Here is a 13,347-nt window from a genome sequence, read left to right on the forward strand (position 1 = left end):
CTTATTTTATCTTACATGCACTACATACCAATGGCAACCCCTCTCTCCATTCCCCTCCAACTCTCTCCCTCCCCCCTCCACCATTCTCCCTCCCCCTCCACCCCCTCTCCCCCTCCCCCTCCCCCTCTCTCCCTCCCCCCTCCAACTCTCTCCCTCCCCCTCCAACTCTCTCCCTCCCCCTTCCACCTCTCTCCCTCCCCCCTCCACCTCTCTCCCTCCCCCTTCCACCTCTCTCCCTCCCCCTTCCACCTCTCTCCCTACCCCTCCACCTCTCTCCCTCCCCCTCCACCTCTCTCCCTACCCCCTCCAACTCTCTCCCTCCCCCTTCCACCTCTCTCCCTCCCCCTCCACCTCTCTCCCTACCCCCTCCAACTCTCTCCCTCCCCCTTCCACCTCTCTCCCTACCCCCTCCACTTCTCTCCCCACCCCCTCCACCTCTCTCCCTCCCCCTTCCACCTCTCTCCCTACCTCCTCCATCTCTCTCCCTACCTCCTCCATCTCTCTCCCTCCCCCTCCACCTCTTTCTCTCCCTCCCCCTCCACCTCTTTCTCTCCCTCCCCCTCCAACTCTCTCCCTCCCCCTTCAACCTCTCTCCCTCTCCCCTCCAACTCTCTCCCTCCCCCTCTCTCCCTCCCCCCTCCAACTCTCTCCCTCCCCCTCCAACTCTCTCCCTCCCCCTTCCACCTCTCTCCCTCCCCCTCCCCCTCCCCCTCTCTCCCTCCCCCCTCCACCTCTCTCCCTCCCCCTCCAACTCTCTCCCTACCCCCTCCACCTCTCTCCCTCCCCCTTCTACCTTTCTCCTTCCCCCTCCACCCCCTCTATCTCCCCCCTCCACCTCTCTCCCTCCCCCTTCTACCTTTCTCCTTCCCCCTCCACCCCCTCCATCTCCCCCCTCCATCTCTCTCCCTCCCCCTTCTACCTTTCTCCTTCCCCCTCCACCCCCTCCATCTCCCCCCTCCACCTCTCTCCCTCCCCCTCTACCTTTCTCCTTCCCCCTCCACCCCCTCCATCTCCCCCCTCCACCTCTCTCCCTCCCCCTCCACCTCTCTCTCCCTCCCCCCTCCACCTCTCTCCCTCCCCCCTCTACCTTTCTCCTTCCCCCTCCACCCCCTCCATGTCCCCCCTCCACCTCTCTCCACAGGTCTTCAGGTGGTATTGAAGTCTATCATGAAGGCCATGGTGCCTCTGCTCCAGATAGGCATGTTGCTCTTCTTCGCCATACTCATGTTTGCCATCATCGGAGTGGAGTTCTACATGGGCAAGTTCCACTCCACCTGCTTCACTGTCGACACTGGTGAGTGCTGAGTGGATTACACATACATAGTACATACACACAGACACAGACACACCAGCACAGACACCACACAGACAAACACACACACACAGTAGGTGATGGGAACGCAACACAGAGTACCACGTTTTAGGCCTCGCTGGCTTGTTTACATCTTGATAGACTGCTTTTTTTATTGACAGATTTTGTTAGATCACCTCTCAAGGTTGGATAAGTATGTCTGTTTCGGTGAGGAGTGGACGGAGCTGAAATGTAGATATTCTCCCACTGGAGTCAGTGTGTTGAGTGTAGAGTTGAAAATGGATCTGATAGTAGATAGTTACAGTATGCATACTTTATGATGCCACTAATTTACTTTCATATGTCAGTTGGAGGGTGTGGAGGGTGAGTTGAGCATAGTGATGACAGCTGTCCCAGCTGGAGCTGTGTGTGTGTGTGTGTGTGTGTGTGTGTGTGTGTGTGTGTGTGTGTGTGTGTGTGTGTGTGTGTGTGTGTGTGTGTGTGTGTGTGTGTGTGTGTGTGTGTGTGTGTGTGTGTGTGTGTGTGTGTGTGTGTGTGTGTGTGTGCGCATTTGACCCCCTGTATGCTGGTGGTGTAGAAAGGTCTTGACAGCGTGCTAAGTGTGTGTAGATGTTGAGTTGTGTGTGTGTGTGTCAAGCATGTGGATCTTCAGCAGGTGTGCTGCTGCATTTAGCGCTGAGTACATGTCAGTGTGTTTATGTGTGTACAGTCGCTAGTGAATATCTATACACCCCTTGCACAGTCTTTACATTTTGCTGCCTTAAAATGACATCTCAGAAGGGAGTAAATTAGATTTTGTCCCCTACCGATCTACACACCCTACTCCACATTTTCAAAGTTAAAGAAAAAGTATAGAAAATGTTTCAAATTAATAAAGAATAAATAAAAAAGATGTCTTGATTGCATATGTCTTCCCACCCCAGAGGTAATACTTGGTGGAAGCACCTTCGGCAGCCATTACAGCTGTGAATCATTTTGAATAAGATTCTACCAACTTTGCATAACTCTTAGGGCAACATATATCCATTGTTTTTGTAAGAATTGCTCAAACTCAGTACATTTGGATGGGAGTCATTGATGGACAGCAATATTCAAACAGCAAATTCCTGAGTGGTCCAGCCTAAGGAACACTCAACAACTATTGGAAAGCTATTCTGGTGTGTCTTGAAATCTGCTTGAGACGACGTTTGAATATTGCTGTCCATCAATGACTCCCATCCAAATTTACTGAGTTTGAGCAATTTTTGACAAAAACTATAAATATATGTTGCCCTAAGTGTTATGCAAAGTTGGTAGAATCTTATTCAAAATGATTCACAGCTGTAATGGCTGCCGAAGGTGCTTCCACCAAGTATGAACTCTGGGGTGGGAAGACATATGCAATCAAGACATCTTAATTTGGTGTTTTTTATTCATTTGAAAAATATTCAAAACACTTTCTTTCAGGTTGGAAATGTGGAGTGGGTTGTGAACATCCGTAAGGAATATAATCTAATTGAATAAATGTGTAGATTATATTTTAACGTAGCAAAATGTGCAAGGGGTGTGAAGACCTTCACTAGGCACTGTATGTGTGTGTATGTTGTATTTTAAGCTAATATAATTTTCCAGTGTGTTTGTTTTATATGTAATTACTATGACTGACGGTCATGGAATTTCGGATGATGGTTATTTGCCCAGTCAAATGCTCCCTCCCCCCTTCCTTACCTCCCTCCCTCCCTCCCCCCACCTACTCTTTCTCTCCCTCCCCCTCCCTCTACCGTCTCATCTCCCCCATCCAGGTGAGCGTGCAGCAGCGTTCCCCTGTGGTACGGAGGCCCCATCCAGGATGTGTCCTAACGGTACAGAGTGTACAGAGTACTGGATCGGCCCCAACTATGGCATCACCAACTTTGACAACATCCTGTTCGCCGTGCTCACGGTCTTCCAGTGCATCACCATGGAGGGATGGGTGGACATCCTCTACAACGTGAGCACTCTCTCTTTCTTTCCCTCGCTCTACTTCTTTCTTCTCTCTCTCTCTTTCTCTCTCTCTTTCTCGCTCTCTCTCTCTCTTTTGCGCTTTCTCCAACCACATATCACTTACAGTATTCTTAACTCAAATATGAATAGGTTAGCAAAATCCCAGTAACTTTCCTAAAATTCCCCCCAAAATCCTGGTCAGAAGGTTCCTTAGAATCAGACGTGGAATAAGCAGGAAATCCGAGAATCCTGGGAGTTTGGGGAAGGTTTTCGGAAATGTGCAACCCTACAGTACACACACACACAACACTGTTTCTCCTTCTCTTAACTTAAAGCGGACACATCACACACGTTCTTTCTATCTCTGTGTATTCTATCTGGTATGCAGTGAGCTGGAGCATGACAGTGTAGAGAAAGCATGAATGGAGAGAGCTACTTTAGGGGTTTGATGTGTCAGTTTGGGTTCTACATGACTGAGTAGCAAACAGCACAGGGGATCTGGAGGGAGTGTACCTGTCTGCTGTGCCACTATGTGTGTATGTGCACAGATTGTCACACACACACACACGTCCATGCAATTCCCTGGGTCCTGGCTCCACACTGTCTCGAGTTGGAAAGCTGAATTAGTTAAATGTGGTTTTGTCTAGACTGGGATTGTAAAATGCTGTTAACTTTCCAAAAATGCTCAGGTTTTCCTCTTATTCCCTTCTGATTACCAGGGAACCTGGTCATTTTGGGGCAGTTATCGGACTATTGCAGCCCTAGCCTAGACAGTTTGAATAAAGACCAGTTCGTATTGGAGAACCAGGACTAGCAGATGGCAGTTTAGATTTCCCCCTGCTGCGTTCTGGCTTTTTCCTTTTTCGCCCCAAATCATGGCACCTTGTCTATAGGTACGCAGAGGTGCCAACAATGTGACAAGATAGCAGCATATGCAACCCCCTACAACTTCCAGCACCAATACCTCCCCCTCAACCCTCCCTTTTATCTCCATGCTCCTCCTCTTGTTCCTCTTCATAAAACCTCTCCTGTTGCCTGTTTTCTCATAATGCTAAGCAGCTCCACCTGTGTGGATCAATGCAGCTGGAACAGATTCACCTGGCTTTTAGTGCACCTGTCACTTCCTATCCCTCTCTCTCTTCCTCTCCCCTTCATTTCTTTCTCTCCTCTTTATCTCTCCCTCTCCCTCCTTGTATTCCCCCTCTCTCCCCATTATCTATCTCTTTCCTCCCTCTCCCCTTGCTCTCTCCCATTTCTCTCTATCTCTCTCGATTCAGTTTAATTCGAATGGGCTTTATTGGCATGGGAAACAAAGCAAATGAAAAGCAAATGAAATAAACAATCAACAAAAGATTTGAAAAAGATGAAGACATTTAAAGTGTTATATTATTAGCTATGCACAGTGTTTTATCAATGTGCAAATAGTTGAAGTATGAATAGTTGGGGAAGATAAATAAACAGATAAATATTGGTGGTATTTACAATGTTGTTTGTGCTGCACTGGTTGCCCTTTTCTCATGGCAACGGGCTACAAATCTTTATGCTGTGAATGCACACGGCAGTATTTCTCCTAACAGATATGGGGTTTATCAATGTTTGATATGTTTTCAAATTCTTTGTGCGTCTGTGTGATCTGTGGGAAATATGTGTCTCTAATATGGTCATACATTTGGCAGGAGGTCAGGAAGTGCAGCTCAGTTTCCACCTCATTTTGTGGGCAGTCGGCACATAACTTGTCTTCTCTTGAGAGCCAGGTCTGCCTATGGCGACCTTTCGCAATAGCAAGGCTGTGCTCACTGAGTCTGTGCATAGTCAAGGATGTTCATCATTTGGGGTCAGTCACAGTGCTCAGGTGTTCTGCCACTGTGTACTCTCTATTAAAGGCCAGATAGCGATCCAACATGCTCGGTTTTGTTTTTGGTTGATTCTTTCCAGTGTCAAATAGTTCTCTTTTTGCTCTTTCATAATTTGTTTGGGTTTATTGTGTCACTGTCCTGGGGGTCTGTTTGTGTTTGTGAACAATGCCCCAGAACCAGCTGGCTGAGGGGACTTTTCTCTCTGTAGATGAAGGCTTTGTGGTGGAATGTGTGGGCATCACTTCCTTCTAGGTGGTTGTAGAATTGAACAGCTCTTTTCTGGAGCTAGCAGGTTTAGTCTTAATTCTGCATGCATTGTTTGGGGGTTTGCATTGTATATTTTAGCAGAATTCTGCATGTCTCAATTGGGTGTTTGTCCCATTTTGTGAATTCTTGGTTGGTGAGACCTCACAACCGTAGAGGGCAATGGGTTCTACAACTGATTGAAGTGTTTCCCTTATTGGGATGTTGAGTTTTATGTTCCTTTTGATGGCATAGAAGGCCCGAGCTTGCCTTGTCTCTTAGATGGTTCACAGCCTTGTGGAAGTTACCTGTGGTGCATTCTTTGTGTGCTCCAGGGCAACAGTGTCTACTCTAGATAGAATTTGTATTTGTTGTCCTGGCAACTGGACCTTTTTTGGAAGAACCATTATTTTGGTCTTCATTTCTATTGCTCACTCTCTCCTCTGTCTCTCTCAAATCAACGTTTATTGGCCTCGTACACAGTTTAGCAGATGTTATAAGGGGTGCAGTGAAATGCGTATGTAACTAGCTCCTAGCAATGCAGTAAAATGTCAAACAAGTACACAATTATTTAAAATGTAAAAAAAGAAAAGAAAGTAAGAATGTCAGGTTGAATCGAATTAACAACCCAAATAGCACTCTAACAATAATCATAATGCAATATATACATATGTACAGGGCATTCAGAAAGTTTTCAGACCCCTTCCCTTTCTCCACATTTTGTTACGTTACAGCCTTATTCTAAAATGGATTAAATTAAACACTTTCCTCATCAATCTACATGCAATACCCCATAATGACAAAGCGAAAACAGTTTTGGGGAATTTTTTATACATTTTATAAAAAATATCAAACATAAATACCAGATTTACATAAGTATTCAGACCCTTTTCTATGAGACTCGAAATTGACCCCAGGTGTATCCTGTTTCTATACATATGTACACCGGATTCATTTACACAAGATATAAGAATGATATGTACAGCAGTAGATATATTAGAGTGAGCCAGGCCAAGAATACAGTATATAAATAAATATGTGGTGTGTATAAAGTGTAATTAAAAAACAAAGTACAGTAGTATACATTTTACAATGAACTACAGTACCAGCCAAAAGTTTGGACACACCTACTCATTCAAGGGTTTTTCTTTATTTTAACTATTTTCTACTTTGTATAATAATAGTGAAGACATCAAAACTATGAAATAACACATATGGAATCATGTAGGAACCAAAAAAGTGTTAAACAAATCAAAATATGTTTGAGATTTGAGATTCTTCAAAGTATCCATCCTTTGCCTTGATGACAGCTTTGCACACTCGTGGCATTCTCTCAACCAGCTTCATGAGTGAAAGGCCTTGTTAAAAATTAATTTGTGGAATTTCTTTCCTTCTTAATGTGTTTGAGCAAATCAGTTGTGTTGTGACAAGGTAGGGGTGATATACAGGTGATAGCTTATTTGGTAAAAATAACAAGTCCATATTATGGCAAGAACAGCTCAAATAAGCAAAGAGAAATGACAGTCCATCATTACTTTAAGACATGAATGTCAGTCAATCCGGAAAATGTCAAGAACTTTGAAAGTTTCTTCAAGTGCAGTCGCAAAAACCATCAAGCGCTATGATGAAACTAGCTCTCATGAGGACCGCCACAGGAAAGAAAGACCCAGAGTTACCTCTGCTGCAGAGGACAAGTTCATTAGAGCCTCAGAAATTGCAGCCCAAATAAATGCTTCACAGAGTTCAAGTAACAGACACATCTCAACATCAACTGTTCAGAGGAGACTGCGCGAATCAGGCCTTCATTGTCGAATTACTGCAAAGAAACGACTACTAAAGGACACCAATAAGAAGAACTTGCTTGGGCCAAGAAACACGAGCAACGGAAGAAACACGAGCGGTGGAAATCTGTCCTTTGTTCTGACGAGTCCAAATTTGAGATTTTTGGTTCCAACCGTCATGTCTTTGTGAGACGCAGAGGAGGTGAACGGATGATCTCCGCATGTGTGGTTCCCACCGTGAAGCTTGGAGGAGGAGGTGTGATGGTGTGGGGGTGCTTTGCTGGTGACACTGTCTATGATTTATTTAGAACTCAAGGCACACTTAACCAGCATGGCTACCACAGCATTCTGCAGCGATACGCCATCCCATCTGGTTTGCGATTAGTGGGACTATCATTTGTTTTTCAACAGGACAATGACCCAAAACACACCAGGCTGTGTAAGGGCTATTTGACCAAAAAGGAGAGTGAGAGTTTTGATGTCTTCACTATTATTTTACAACGTAGAAAATAGTACAAATAAAGAAAAGCCCTTGAATGAGTAGGTGTGTCCAAAATTTTGACTGGTACTGTATGTCGGGAATACAGTATTTAAAGTCTTCAGTGGTTCAATGACATGGTACTGGCTGCGTGTTTGAGTATGAGAATGTGTTTGTGTGAGAGTGTGTGTTTGTGTGTGTATGTTTGTGAGTATGAGGTGTTTGTTTGCTAGCTTGTGTGTGTATGTTTTGTATGAGTGAGTGATTGTGCATCACCTGGTAGACAGCTAGTGATGGCTGTTCAACAGCCTGATGGCCTGGTGATAGAAGCTGTTCAACAGTCTGATGCCCTGGTGATAGAAGCTGTTCAACAGTCTGATGGCCTGGTAATAGAAGCTGTTTTTTAGTCTCTCTATTTTGGCACTGATGCACTTGTACTGTCTCCGTCTGCCAGACGATAGCCGATTGTATGTGGGTTGGGTGACTTGGGTGGCTTGGGTGACTGAGATCCTTAAGGATTTTCTTGGCCTTCCTTTGTCACCGAGGGCTGGAAATGTCCTGGAAGACAGGCAGCGTGCCCCCGATGATGTGCTGCGTTGACCGCACCAACCTCTGGAGAGCCCTGCGGTTGAGGGTGGTGCAGTTGCTGTACCAGGCGGTGATGCAGCCCTACAGAATGCTCACAATGGTGCATCTGTAGAAGTATGTGAGGGTCATATGCCGAATTTCTTCAGCCGCCTGAGGTTGTAGAGGTGCTGTTGTGCCTTCTTCACCATGGTGTCGGTGTGGTGAGACCATATCAGGTCCTCAGTGATGTGCACGCTGAGGACCATGAAGCCTTTGACCATATCCTCTGCGGCCCCATCGATGAGGATGGGGGCGTGCTACCTCTTCTGTCTCATGTAGTCCACAATCAGCTCCTTCGTTTTGTTGACATTGAGAGAGAAGTTATTTTCCTGGCACCACTCTGCCAGGGCACTAACCTCCTCCCTGTAGGCTGTCTGGTTGTTGTTGGTAATCAGCAAACTTGATGATTGAGTTGGAGTTGTGCGTGGCCACACATTCATGGGTGAACAGGGAGTACAGGAGGGGGCTTAGCACACACCCCTGGGGTGCCCCAGTGTTGTTTCCAACCCTCACCACCTGTGGTCGGTTCATCAGGAAATCTAGGACACAGTTGCACAGGGCTTTGTATCCGCCTCAGAATGGAGAATAACAATGTAGTATTTCTCTCGCGAGTAGGGCAAGAGGTGTGTTCGTGGAATTTTGGGAGATCTTAAATGTCCTTTGTTAAAGTCCTCGGCTACAATGAATGCGGCCTCGGGATATGCTTTTTCTAATTTGCATTTGGGATCACATGAGAATTGTAAAGCAGGCATCTTAACAGATGGTTTTGACACCTTGCTTATGTCTTGCTCACACATTCAGCCTCTGAGTCAGTCCCAGTGATAATGGCACATCACACCAAATGCATTGTGAGGAGGCTGGATGTATCTCTGTGTGTGTGTGTGTGTGTGTGTGTGTGTGTGTGTGTGTGTGTGTGTGTGTGTGTGTGTGTGTGTGTGTGTGTGTGTGTGTGTGTGTGTGTGTGTGTGTGTGTGTGTGTGTACTTAGTATGGATGTAGGGGGAGGAACAATACAGTGGCATAATGAAATAAGAGCACAAGCCCCACTCCATTCTGTACGTTGTGTGTTCTTGTAACCCAGCGTTAACCTTGTCGATTTATGGCTGTTTGTCCTCTCCACGGGAACGCTTCTTAATGGTGCAATGAGCGCTACTCTGTCCCTCGACCCCCCAACCCCCCTCCCTCTCCTCAGCCCCAGGCAGCTGAGGTTGTGGATTGGAGTGTTTCTGTGCTATCCCGAGCCCAGTGGGGCGATGATCAGGAAGTGACTTAACCCAGGCACAGGCAACAGTACATTAATATCACTACACTATGGCACCATCAGAGGAGAGAGAGAGAGAGAGAGCGAGAGAGAGAGAGAGAGAGAGAGAGAGAGAGAGAGAGAGAGAGAGAGAGAGAGAGAGAGAGAGAGAGAGCTGCATGCTATTGAGGGAAAAAATAGTCTTTTCAAATCCACGTGTGTTTGACAGCAGCTGATGATCATCTGATAATGAGGAGATGCAGCGACACGCTGTACCAAACTTAACGATTGGAGGCACCCTATTTCCTATGTAGTGCACTACTTTTGACCAGAGCCGTATGGGCCCTGATTAAAAGCAGTGTGCACTATATAAGGAATAGGGTTTCATTTGGGAAGCAACCTAGGATCAGAGCAGCAGTCAGCAAGAAACAGAAAGAGAAATATACAGAGAGAAACACAATGAGCGACAGAGCGGTAGAGAAAGAGAATGATTTACTGAATGTTTAGCACTCAGCATTAAGGAGATGGATTGTGGGTAAGGCCCTGCAATAGACTAGCATCCTTTCCAGGAGATGTACATTTGGCTGCCTCATGCTACAGAAACAGTCGAGATGGGCTCCTGCACTATTCTGGCTTGAATAAGGCTACTTACTTTATGCCATTTACCAGAGGCTTTTATCCAAAGCTAGATCACACTACATTCAGACAAAGCTGCCATCAGTTCAATGGAGATAAAGTCCTCTGTACATCATGCGGTCGGCATGTGACCACTGTGCCAAGGAGGATTATGTGGGACATAAAGCAAAACATGACACTGCAGAGGTGATTAGAGATGGTTCTAGTTAGTCGGCAGTCGTTAGGTTGCCAGAAGAAAGGGAATGAGAGACAGAGAGAGACAGAGCGAGATAGAGAGACAGAGAAAAATAAAGAGAGAGCGTATTAAAATCAACTGGCATGAAATGAAGATTGCCACATTATTAATGCTGGGAACCACCCCCGCTCACTAGAACAGCAGCATCTAGCCTGACTGGGGCTACGTCCCAAATGGCAACCTTTTCCCTATGTAGTGCACCACTTTTGACTAGAGCTGTATGGGCCCTGATTAAAAGTAGTGTGCACTATATAAGGAAAAGGTTGCCATTTGGGACGTAGCCCCAGTCAGGCTAGATGCTGCTGTTCTAGTGAGCGGGGGTGGTTCCCAGCATTAATAATGTGGCAATCTTCATTTCATGCCAGTTGATTTTAATATGCTCTCTCTCTCTCTCTCTCTCTCTCTCTCTCTCTCTCTCTCTCTCTCTCTCTCTCTCTCTCTCTCGCTCTCTCTCTCTCTCTCTCTCTCTCTCTCTCTCTCTCTCTCGCTCTCTCTTTCTATCTCTCTGTCTCTCTCTTTCTATCTCTCTCTCGCTGTCTGTCTCTCCCTCTCTTCTGGCAACCTAACGACTGCCGACTAACTAGAACCATCTCTAATCACCTCTGCAGTGTCATGTTTTACTTTATGTCCCCCATAATCCTCCTTGGCACAGTGGTCACATGCCGACCGCATGATGTACAGAGGACTTTATCTCCATTGAACTGATGGCAGCTTTGTCTGAATGTAGTGTGATCTAGCTTTGGATTAAAGCCTCTGGTAAATGGCATAAAGTAAGTAGCCTTATTCAAGCCAGAATAGTGCAGGAGCCCATCTCGCCTGTTTCTGTAGCATGAGGCAGCCAAATGTACATCTCCTGGAAAGGATGCTAGTCTATTGCAGGGCCTTACCCACAATCCATCTCCTTAATGCTGAGTGCCAAGCAGAGAGGAATCAAGTCCCATTTCTAGAGTCTTTGGTAGGACTCGACCAGGGAATAAAACCCCAAACCTTCCAATCGCAGGACGGACACTCTAACTACAAGGCCACAGAGCTGGTGGAAAATGGCATGTGTAGCTTTATTGGTAACATGTAATCGGGTTAGGGCCCCAATTAGTCGACTGGTCGATTGTTTGGTCGTAAGGCTGTTGGTCGACGGAGATTGTTTTAGTAAAGCAGTAGCAAATATATATATTTGCGGCCATCTCAGTGAACTAATCCATTGCGGAGGCCTAGACTAAAAGCCAATTTTTGCTTGTTTCGAAAAGGTGGTCGGAGGCTCCATATGGAGGTTGTGACACAATTGTGGAGCCTCTAGAGGCATACAGAGGCGAAATCGAGTTCCGTACCACATCGTCATGCGCCTCCCAAATTTTGAAACAATGTAGAGGGCTCTGTATAGCTCCGCATTGACATGATAGGTTGACGGTAGCTGGGGGCGGTACACCCTGTATAAATACAAACTCACTTCCTTGACAACAGATCTGCACTGCTCCGCGAAGTGGAAGAAGTATGAATGCCCTGACTTCTGTTGAGGCCATATCCCCGTAAATGCTGCATGGCCAATGCAAACATCGGATTGACCATGCACCCAGATGCACAATGCACTTCTCACTCCAGAATGCGCTCTCTTCCGCCAATTTGTGCAGATTCATTGTTTCATAACTCCTTCGTGTGAATTGTTTGCGTTTAATTGTTAGTGTCAATCAATTCCCAGTAACATATATCACCAGTAGTACATTTACTGTTAATTCCTATGATTTCTAATCTACAATGTTTGTTACTTTGGTTATGGTCACTTATTTTAATGCATTCTATATTATTCCAGCCTTCCTGTTCTCATTGTCGGAGTGGACACATTGTTTGCAGAGTTCACAACCTAAGTATTCAGACCCCTTGACTTTTTCCACATTTTGTTATGTTACAGCCTTATTCTAAAATTGATTAAATATAAAACAAATCCTCAGTAACAGGCACATGACAGCCCACTTGGAGTTTGCCAAAAGGCATCTAAAGACTCTCAGACCATGAGAAACAAGATTCTCTAGTCTGATGAAACCAAGATTGAACTCTTTGGCCTGAATGCCAAGCGTCACGTCTGGAGGAAACATGGCATTCCTACGGTGAAGCATGGTGGAGGCAGCATCATGCTGTGGGGATGTCTTTCAGCGCGAGCGACAGGGAGACTTGTCAGAATCGAGAGAAAGATGAACAGACCAAGTACAGAGAGATGCTTGATGAAATGCTGCTCCAGAGCGCTCAGGACCTCAGACTGGGGCGAAGGTTCACTTTCCAACAGGATAACGACCCTAAGCACATAGTTGATTTTATTAAAACAAAAGGAAAGGGAGGGTGTGTCTATATATGGAAAAACAAATGTTTACAAATTTCGAGCAATCGATTGGTCGAAACAACAGACGACTTTCAGTTGACCAAGATTTTTTGGGTTAGGGGACAGCCCGGGTTAATGTAGTATGATTTTTTTGTATGGTCATGGTTATGTAACAGTAAATGAACATATAGTCATATTGTGTGTATAAGCTGGATGTAAAAGCCTAAATGTTGTTGGACTACCTGGCATGATGACTCCTTGCTGTCCCCAGTCCACCTGGCCATGCTGCTGCTCCAGTTTCAACTGTTCTGCCTGCGGCTATGGAACCCTGACCTGTTCACCGGACGTGCTAACTGTCCCAGACCTGCTGTTTTCAACTCTCTAGAGACTGCAGGAGCGGTAGAGATACTCTTAATGATCGGCTATGAAAAGCCAACTGACATTTACTCCTGAGGTGCTGACTTGCTGCACCCTCGACAACTACTGTGATTATTATTATTTGACCATGATGGTCATCTATGAACATTTGAACATCTTGGCCATGTTCTGTTATAATCTCCACCCGGCACAGCCAGAAGAGGACTGGCCACCCCTCATAGCCTGGTTCCTCTCTAGGTTTCTTCCTAGGTTTTGGGCTTTCTAGGGAGTTTTTCCTAGCCACCGTGCTTCT

At 45.8% G+C, this 13,347-nt stretch overlaps 1 protein-coding gene across 1 annotated transcript in view; it reads left to right on the forward strand.

The window, feature by feature from the left end:
- The window catches only part of LOC120021376 (voltage-dependent N-type calcium channel subunit alpha-1B-like), a 197,040-nt gene that overhangs the window by 67,051 nt on the left and 116,642 nt on the right, over window positions 1–13,347 (forward strand). Inside the window, exons 5-6 of the mRNA XM_038965119.1 lie at window positions 1,142–1,294; window positions 3,094–3,281. Coding sequence (XP_038821047.1) covers window positions 1,142–1,294; window positions 3,094–3,281 — 341 coding nt within the window. The remainder of the gene's footprint in view (window positions 1–1,141; window positions 1,295–3,093; window positions 3,282–13,347) is intronic.

The sequence above is a fragment of the Salvelinus namaycush genome, chromosome 26 (genome assembly GCF_016432855.1).
Source record: "Salvelinus namaycush isolate Seneca chromosome 26, SaNama_1.0, whole genome shotgun sequence".
Lineage (NCBI taxonomy): Eukaryota > Metazoa > Chordata > Actinopteri > Salmoniformes > Salmonidae > Salvelinus > Salvelinus namaycush.